Source organism: Fulmarus glacialis, unplaced genomic scaffold (assembly GCF_000690835.1).
Source record: "Fulmarus glacialis isolate BGI_N327 unplaced genomic scaffold, ASM69083v1 scaffold49178, whole genome shotgun sequence".
Taxonomy (NCBI): domain Eukaryota; kingdom Metazoa; phylum Chordata; class Aves; order Procellariiformes; family Procellariidae; genus Fulmarus; species Fulmarus glacialis.
The window spans coordinates 1-10094 of record NW_009227260.1 but is presented as its reverse complement, the minus strand read 5'-3'; the positions used below and the strand labels follow the sequence as shown (position 1 = coordinate 10094).

The 10094-nt window shown below is 37.8% G+C and overlaps 1 protein-coding gene across 1 annotated transcript; it reads left to right on the top strand.

The window, feature by feature from the left end:
- Positions 1-5243: 5243 nt before the first annotated feature.
- LOC104080623 (nuclear factor 1 B-type) lies at positions 5244-5774 on the top strand (the record flags this gene model as incomplete). The annotated part of the gene is made up of 1 exon (XM_009583079.1): positions 5244-5774. A coding segment is annotated over exon 1 (418 nt), but the record flags the coding sequence as incomplete, so codon positions are not given.
- Between the last annotated feature and the right edge of the window lie 4320 nt (positions 5775-10094).

Here is a 10094-nt window from a genome sequence, read left to right as displayed (position 1 = left end):
AGCCCCTTGCCGGGTGCAGGGCAGCGGGGAGCGAGCGCCGGGGCACCGGGGCCCGCTCCGGAGAGCAAAGCCGGTCTGTAAAGCCAGGGGATAGTTTTGAGAAGCTTTTCTGAAAGTCTGTCTTAGGAGGATGTGATGTAAACTGATAAAGCGATAACTGCTCGCTTCCACATTGGTGCAACAAATAGCTAAAGAAGCAGAAAATGTGCGAAAGTAACGTCTCCTGCAACACTGTTACTGAGCGGCCAACGATGCGCTTGCAGTTGCACGGTGAATAAATAAATATGATTTAAGTTATTCCACAATTAGAAAGCATTGTAATTCAAAAGGGCTGAAGTATTCATAAATTGTGAATGAAGATGGAAACAATGATAAGGCTTATTCAGTGATTGGATACAGTCCTGTAGCTTTTTTGGCTGACACATTTTTTATTGTTTATATTTTGTTTGGCATCTAAGTGTGATTGACTTAGATACGGATATTTTCAGCAAGTAAACGTGAGCTGCAGTGGAGCAAAGCTGGAAAAGAGTACTGTTGAGATACTTCTTCTTCAAAAGAGAAATGAATGCATGTAGGAAGCGTTCTGTGTAACAGATACGCACATGCTTACAGGTACACACAGATAAATAATTACTTATGGTGGAATCTGCAATTAGTAAAAATTAATTCTGTGTGGGCTGTCCATCCTGTGAAATTATTGACAGGCAATAAGACCTTTGCACCAGGGTATAAACCTGAGAGTACAACTTAAGGAAGAGGTTTTTACATTGGAGACACGCAAATTTTCACTACCACCTCTATTACAGCGGGTACTTCATTTTGTTGTTTCCTGCTCTAATGACACTTTTTTCCCACATGTTTGCTTTTTGGACTCACAAGATGTAGTGGATTTACTCATTCTTTACAAATCTGTTTTAAAACACCGCACTCAGGTGTACACAAAAACACAACATTGTACTTCTACCGCAATTCCTGCCTTTCGTGCATTGCTAACTTCTCCATAATATTTTACAATCACGCTGTATCATGTGCCGTGCAGAGACAGTTCCTGTTTGGTGGTACATACATGGAAAACACAGTTGCAGCAAATTGATTTTAATTTGGAATCTTTCTCTACTTATTTGGAATGATAAAGGCATTTTAAAAATAATATTTCCTCTCCGTACATTAAAAATTAAGATTACAGTGGCAACGAGAATTTATACTTTGTGTTATTTATTTATTTAATGCAAAAGATTGATTAATCTTATTTTGAGTTGCAGCTGAGTTAAAGTAGTACTGCCAAAATTGTTCTCTCTATTGTGTTCTCCGTCTCTGGGGTTCTTGCGATGCACGTTGACTGTGGTAGTGTATGCTCAGAAGAAAATATTCTGGTAAAAGTTCTAAACACAGAACACCTGTTTGGACTGAGCTCCTTGCAAAAGCAGTAGTTCAGTTTGTGCCGAGACAGCGCTGAAGCACCTTTTAGAAAAAAGTCTAAAATCCAAAGTACAGCTTTAAGACAAACCTTGGCAATTCAAATGTTAGCCATCATTCTTTCAATAAAAGTTTGGTGGGTGTAAAATAACTCCGAGGAAGAATGAAGACTTACCAAATGCAGTTTAATTTTTTGGGGGTCCTTTCCTCTCCTTCCCATATGCCTCTTTCCCCCTGTTTTGGAATGAGAGTAAACTGCATTTATCTCTCTTGCTGAGGCGTGATAGGATGCAGTTACCGCATGCCTTTAAGTGCCTGGTCTCTTGTGATATTTTTGCCACGGTTTATTTTTGTGTTACAGTGGTCCAGGAAACTCACAATATTTTCTTTTCCTCCTAGAATATGCTGTTTCATTAGGCACAGAGAAAATCCATGCAGGGAAATTGAGTACATGAAGTTTTCTGTGTAAAATTTCCAGACTGCTGCCTGGTGTATTTGTTGTATGGTCCTCAGTTCAAACTTGCATGAATTGATACAAAGTTTATAAAAGTGGAAGATAGGAGAAGGGCGCTGCATCTCCCCTTTACCTTTTCCAAAAAGAAACTGTAGCCTATCTATCATCCTTAGATGGCTGGTATTTTTTCCTTTATTTACAAGCTACATAGATATTATATAGTACCTTCCATTTTAATTTAAATTGCCAGTGCGCAATGGTTCACCTGAGCCATTTGATATGACATCTGAAAATCTTACCTCCATAAATCACTTTATTCCAAGAGCAACTGTGGCACATGGGTAAGTGCCACATTTAAAAAAAAAAAAAAATATCAGTATTGCTTGTATGAATATTAATGGAGAAAAAAATCAAATTCTGTAGATAGCTTTTTAGGAGGTTTAGTGAAGAACGTGTGTGATAAATTGCAAATCTCCATTTAGGATCATTTTTATGGGCACTTCTTCTTGTCAAGTAATGTTTCATTTGAAAGGACTGCAGATGCACAATGAATCTCTCAAAGATATCTGATAATATTGCTTTAGAACAGGATGTTCTTTGCTTTTTTTTTTCTCTTTCACATATATTTATGTCTTTAGGGCTTAGTGATATTATGAAAGAAAAACCTGAATACAGTTTTTAAAAGTTTTCTTTTTTTTTTTTTTTCTTCTCCCCTACTCTTTGCAAAGGAATCATTCAACAACTACAGATTGGAATTTAAAAAGTGGAATTTTTCTTCATAAAATTTTCATAGACGTAAAATGTCATAGGTTATTATTGGTAATACTAGGTGCATTACCTAAAGGCATAGCCATTCCAAAAAGTTTGTGATGTTCTTAAAAATGAAAACTATTCTAGTAGCATAGAATATTTCCACATTAATTTTATTGCCATTTTAAGTTAGAAATGCTGAAGTCTGTTTAGATGTAGGAAAAATCGTTGTATTGGGGCAAAAACTAATTTCTCCCAAAGATCTTCAGCCCCCTGCCTTTACCCCACCTTTAGCCCCAGCTGTTAAAATTTTCAAAATCTGTAGTAAATCTGTTTTATTCAGTCTAAAATGAATTGTAAGCATTTAACACCACACAGTTCATTTTAAAAAAAAAAATTATTTGAATAATTCGATTAAGATGACTTCTGTAGAAGAAAAAATAAACTTTCTTTAGTAGTTATAATTGAGGGGGAAAAAAGCATGGCATCAGAAAGCGTATGAAGATAGGGAAGCCTTATCATGGGCTGTGGTTACTCAGAGCAGTATTGCCTTCCCACACAAAGAACAGATTGTGGTTTAACTCTTTCCATGGCCTAGTTTTATATGCCAGTATAGTATCAGAATTGTTCAAATCTCTGCTAGAAACTACTAATCAGTTTAATTATTGCATTTGTGGCTCTTTGTCAAGCATCATACCGTAATGCAATTGTTTATGTCCAGAATTATCTTCATATATTGTCTCTCTCCTCTTTTTTCTTTTCTTTTTTTTTTTCCTTTTCTTTTTTCTTGTGAAGGTAACACGGTCATAGGTAAACTGCTTGCAACTTTTCTGTTGTTTTCTTTTTGATTTGAGGACGGTGAGGGAAGAGAGGTAACTAGATCTAGTGGGGGGTTTTGCCATTCAGGAAATTTTGAAGTTTGTTTGAAATTTGAAGATTTAAATACTAAATTCTTGGCCTGAAGCTTCTACAATGGCAGTCTGAACTCTGTATAATTGAGACCATTAGTTATACTTTCATCATTTTTACCTAATGGAGTTAATCAGCCTATTGATTAAACATAATTCATTCCTTGTCTAGCAGTGTAGCTAAAAAATAGTTTGTTAATTGTATTCTTGAATATAATTGTATAAAAAAGGTTCAGTTTTAGTTTGATTGCACCGTGCCACTCAGTATGATGAGCAATCTGCATGGTATTTAAAACTAAATATGCCTGCACACAGGAAGAAAGATACCTCCCCTAAGGTCTCCCTTCCAAACCAAAATACAGTAATGGTTGATAAGCAGATCGCGCTGTTTTAAACAGCGGATTTGCTCACGGAAAAGAGGCATTAGATTTTGGGAAAGGCCTATTTAGATATTAACATGGATGTGTAGGATGGTGCTTTAAACAGACAAAACGAATTAATTTAATTGCTATAGGATGTACTTGTAGACGACAACTAAGCATTACCTCCTTAATGCAATCCATATCGCTGCTAGGCAGAAGATAAGAACTTGCAGGTGAAGCCAGATGACAGAAAGGGATATTTTGGAACTATAAATAAATTGCGTGGATTTCACAAAAGCAGCATTTGACCAGCGGTGCACTCGTAATGTCACTCTGCCACAGCATGCAGAAACACAAAGAATGCAAAGTTTGTGCCAAGTTGCCATTTTTCATTGTACACCTCAGATTGATTTTTAAGGGGTTTAGAATAATTGCCACACTCATGTGATCAGTTAACAAATTAACTGACTCTGTGGGGCTTCAAAACCCACAGTGGAGCTGCCGGAAGAACATAAATGTAATTTTTGTTCTCAACTTCATAAACTTTTATTTTACAGAGTTTGGGGGTGGTGGGAGGGAAGCCCAAAGAGCTGAAAGTACAGAAACTTCTGTTCAGGATTTGTCTACGACACGCTGTGTCTTTTGCCCGCTTTCCCTTACTGTATACTGGTTTCTCTAGTTACCACCACTGGAATGGTGCTGTTTCAGTGCTGGAATGTTGGACGTTTGATAAGAAAATGGATCAAGTTTAATGGCGCATGCTCTTTGTGCCACCAGCAGTCTCTTGCTGAGAGCATGCTCCAAAAGCGGGAACTGTGTGGCATTACACTGAGCATGTATATGCTTTGTGTTTCTGTGCCACAGAGAAGAGAAATGAACTGTGGCATTCGCCTCAGCCTTCTGAACGTTTCTGCTCAGATTTTTTAAAACCGTATAGTGTCCTCTTTGTGCAATGGTACTTTTCTTGATGTTAGCCGTTCACTCAGATATTTAAATGTTAGAAACAAAACATCTTGATAGCATCTCTTTTAAATGATGTTGTCTCTGCAGCGTTGCAGGATGAAGTGAGGGGAGGCATACAAAATAAAATCTTCACATGGTTCTTTCAAAGAGTGATATATGGGGAAAATGTGATTCTCTGTGTGCTTTTTGTCTGCTGCCTGACAGCGGTAGTAATTGCATAAAAGGTGTTATACAGAAATTTGCGTAAATTTTAAGTGTTTATTCTCTTCGTCTTGGATTTCACTTTAAGATTTTCAGAAACCTTTCTTGGTACTGCTTTGATTATGATAACTTACTGACTTTGAGTTTTCTTCTTCTTTTCTTTTTTTTCCCTCCACTTCTTTCCACAGGATGAATTTCACCCGTTCATTGAGGCACTTCTTCCCCATGTCCGTGCAATTGCCTATACTTGGTTCAACCTTCAGGCTCGAAAACGCAAGTACTTTAAAAAACATGAGAAACGAATGTCAAAGGACGAGGAAAGAGCAGTCAAGGATGAGCTACTTAGCGAAAAGCCTGAAATTAAACAGAAGTGGGCATCCAGGCTCCTGGCCAAGCTGCGCAAAGATATTCGCCAAGAGTTCCGGGAGGATTTTGTGCTCACGGTGACTGGGAAGAAGCACCCATGCTGTGTATTGTCCAATCCTGACCAGAAGGGTAAGATTAGGAGAATCGACTGCCTTCGACAGGCTGACAAAGTCTGGCGTCTGGATCTAGTCATGGTGATCCTGTTCAAAGGCATCCCCTTGGAAAGTACGGATGGAGAGCGGCTCATGAAATCCCCACATTGCACAAATCCAGCACTTTGCGTCCAGCCACATCACATAACAGTATCAGTCAAGGAGCTTGATTTGTTTTTGGCATACTACGTGCAGGAGCAAGGTAGGAAGCAGATTGTTGTGTTTCTATGTTAGTATGTCAAACTCTGATTCCAGGTAGCCCTGTTTTCCCTATGGGCTGGCTTCCAGTGAAACATTATTCTGTGGTCTATAGACGTAATGTGGGTACATATCCATATGTAAATCAGCATGTATACGTATATACTTACATACACACACATTCCTACAGACATGTGTAAATGACATGTATGTTTGACATACGTGCCTTTTTCTCTTTCAAGAGAGAGCGGGACATACCGAGGCAGTACTTTAGTTCCACTGAAGTTGCCTTTTTTTTTGTCAAAAAGTGGCAATATATTGTGTAGTTTTTTCAGTTGTGACCTCAGGAAACATTCTTTTTGTTTTTCAAGTTGTTTTTTTTTTTTTTAGTTCCCCCAGTACAGTTAGTAACAGATGCAGATACGTGCAATTGCACAATCACAATAAATACTACAAATATTTATTATTGTCTTTGTAGTTACAAATAATCAAGAATTCATCCTTAAACTGATGAACCTACTATTGCTTTGAAGAGCAATTGTAGACTTTCTCATGTCTATAAAATAAAACATGACAAAACTTTAGCACAGAAATACTGCTTTGTAAGTACCGTATGTAGTCATAATTACAGCATACAGTACTTAACGTTTTATTCATATTTTGCGTCACTAGCACATCTTACCTGTCTGAGCTTTAAAACAAGGATCCAGGTTGTAATATTTCGAGAGAATTTTCCATGAAATGTGTATTTTCATAATCACATTCGTATACTTCATTTTATTTGGCGGATAATTGAAATGTAGAAAATTGCAGGAACACTATGGAAAAGCTTCTTAAACTTAGTTTTATGGAATGCAAATAAAAACAGGGCTTCTGATAATCATGTATCAGGGAAAAAACTGCTAGTCATGTTGCATATTCAGATAACAATATTCATAGGTATGTTCCCTGAAATTGTAAATGGTTGTAAGTAGATAAAGGTTTTTTTCTCTGATACTAAGCCTTCTGAAACGCTTTTTCTCTGTGAGGGGTCGTTTTGGTTCTTTTTGGTGGTTACACCATCCCCTAGACATCTTTGTATTGCCGACTGATCAGCAGTAATAAAGCATTTCTTTTTTAGCCGCAGATCTCAACTAGGGAAAGTTTGACCGGCCGCAGATGGTGGGCCATTTCACAACTTGGCCTGGTAGTAGGCAGAAATGGCCTGCAGAAGGGCAGATGGCAGGCTGTTATCTGATGCCCGATACATAACTGCGGGATTTAACTGAAAAACAAACGGAATGGATTTTTTTAGTAACAAAAAAGTAAAATCGCACATGTCTTCATTCGGTGTGTACTCGTTCTTTAGAAGAACAGATACACAACACAACCTTTTTGTTTTCAGTGAATTTGTCTTTTAGCTTTTACTCATGCAAGTGGAGCACTGTGTTTACATGAATGTATAAATAGGGCTCAATTTTTTTGATTATTCATCATGAAAAAATATGGTTCGTTGATTTGGTTTGGTTTTTTCCCTGCTTGTATTTTTTGTATTTGTCTCTCCACAGCAGTAGGCAACACTTAGATATTTTGCAGCGACTTTAAGTAGCTGCAGAGTCTGGTAAATCTGATCCCCAATAACATAGGAAGAAAGATTTCTCTGATAACATTAAGCAAAACAGCTTAATTGCAAATAATTTGTACCTTTAAACTCCTTTTGTGAAGAAAAGTTCACGTGATATTTTGAATGCATATATTGCAAGACATAGCTTACTGATTAATTCTAGTGGATTTACCTGTCTCTGAAAGTCAAAACTACAAAGGGGGGCAAAATAGTTTAAGTAACTCTTGAGCCAAAGGAGCTGGGGTCAGAATACTCTTGCACACTGTCAACTTTTAAGTTATTGGAAGCCAGTAACTTGAAGTGGGAGAAGGAATTGCAGGTTGTAGCTGATTTTATTGATTTAAATGGATTGAGAATATGAGTTTATTTAAAACACTTGTCTAATCAGAAATAAGTAATATAAGCATGCTGTAATATTATAACTTTCAAAGTTACACGATGCTACTTTGAGAATATACTGGAAGATGAAGCTGGCTAATTTCTATGTACGAAGTCACCCTTAGTAGATCCTTTTGTTTATTGTAAACTGCATGTATTTTGTATCTGTCTTGCTGCTTCACAGTAAATCTTCCGTTAACATCTCTTGGCTCTCTTCTTGAAGAAGTCATGTTAAGTTATCTTTGTTTTTTTTTTCTGTTTTGTCAAACTTTGATTCTCTATCCTCATTGAAAACAGGTTAGTTGTGGCACTTTGTAGTGCACTTGATTAAGAGCACCAGGCTTTGCAAAAGATAAGCATGAAGTCAACCAAAATGCTGCATTATACACATGCTGCTTTTGCTTTTTATTTCTCTTTTAGAAATATAAACCTGCCTAATAGTATCATGTAAAAACTGAGTGGAGACATAGAAACAATTAAATCCCTGAACGAAATATGGAGAAGGAATTAGCACATAAAATGAAAAAAGGGGCCAAGTTTTTTGTTGCTTCAAAAAAGAAGATTAGGGGAAAAAAGAGGAGGAAAGATAGTTCGAGTGCCAGTGATGGTTGCCAGTGGCACCAGGATTGGCATCAGACCTTCTTTGTTTAGCCTAGGATGCCTGTGATTTGTTGGTTGGCATCCGCATTGCAGTGCAGAGTAATGTTACAATATATTGACAATTTCCAGATCTAGAGGTGTCAATAATCCTTCCAGTTCTTAATAAAAAGAGCTTCTAATTCCATGCCTGCCTTGAAAGAAGAAATAGGACCGACCTATGAAGTTCTGTCATTGACCAACTTCATCTGATTCTACTTTTTGCTCATCTCCCTCAGAATTCAGCATCTTTTTTCCCCCTCTATTCTTTTTCTACTATCCTCTTGTGCTTTAGGATCTTAAAAAAAAAAAACAAACAACAAAGAAAAAGGGGCTTGACATAGGTTGCAATGCTGCTCCTTTGAGTGAAATGGAGGAAGAAAATGGGATGTACACACTGTGATCAATGATTAACATCAAAATAATTCTTAATCGTAACACACTTCTGCGGGGCTCTGCTTGTTGTGTGTATCAGGTCGACCCCCCCTCCCGAGTTTTTAAAAAGCCCAAACCTTGAAAATGGCACGAACGTTGTTTCTATTGACAAAACTGTTTTTTGTTGTGTTTTGTTTTGTTTTTTTTCTGTCAGGCATCAAAGAGCGTCTATCGTTTGTTATGAAACGCATCTCAGTCCATAAAATCATTTGATGGTATTTGATTCAGTGCAGCTCTTATGCTGTGTTCCCGTTGCTACAAGAACCGCCATTTTGTTTGTCGAGTGCCAGGAGAGGGGAAAAAAAAGGCAGACAATGTGCTTGATGCCAATAATGGTTGCCAGTGGCACCGAGGTTGGCATCAGACCCTCTTTGTCTAGTTGCTGAATGCCTTTGATTCGTTGGTTGGCATCCGCATTGCAGTGGGCACATTGGAAAGTTTTTGACAATCAGTGAATGAAAGCTGCAGTACTTGTTTGCTGCAACAGAACCCAGATAATATAAATCCCTTCTTCTGATAGATGTTTTACTTACTCTTACAATGGCTAATTAAAAAAAAAAATTAAAAATTGCATTGCTGTTTTTTCTAAAACATAAAATATCTACAGCAGTGTACCCCATCTGCAGAATTCCTAATCCCTGCGTCATCTCTGCTATCTTTTGCAGCATAAATAAAATGCAAACTTGATGTTAGGTATTTCAGCACATGCTGAATGAAGCACAGTAGACCTTGAGAAATGCTTTGGGAGTTTAAAGGGCTGAAGCAACGGTACACGCAAATGGTAAACGTTTGTAAGTGTTTTTAATGCATGTGCCTCTCAGAGTACATTTCTCAGGTCAGTCCTGTTACTGTTTACACTCTCCTTTGTCCCTGGGTAAGAGTGATATAATTGGGGGAGCCCGCGCCCCCAGCTGTTAATAAACTCTGAAGTTGAGGGAGGGGAGGATCTTTTAAACTATCCAAGAAGGAGGGCAGAAAATAGATGCAGATGTCCGGAGTTCGATACTGTTCAGGCACTCTTGGTTTTTTAACTTCTTAAGCCATCAGGATGCTGCTACATGACTTTGTTACCAGGAAATCAGCAAAAGAACTAAATCATTCCTGTTGGAAGTTTCCTAGATAGTTAGCATTAATATTGCTTTCCGGTTAACTGCTATTATCTCGTTAATTAATAAGAAGGATTAGCAGCTCTACCCAAAGGGCTGCACAGAAGGAAGCCTGGCCTACGTGAGTGCCTGAATCGCCAGACTGTGTCCTGTCCCTTGGGGGGGG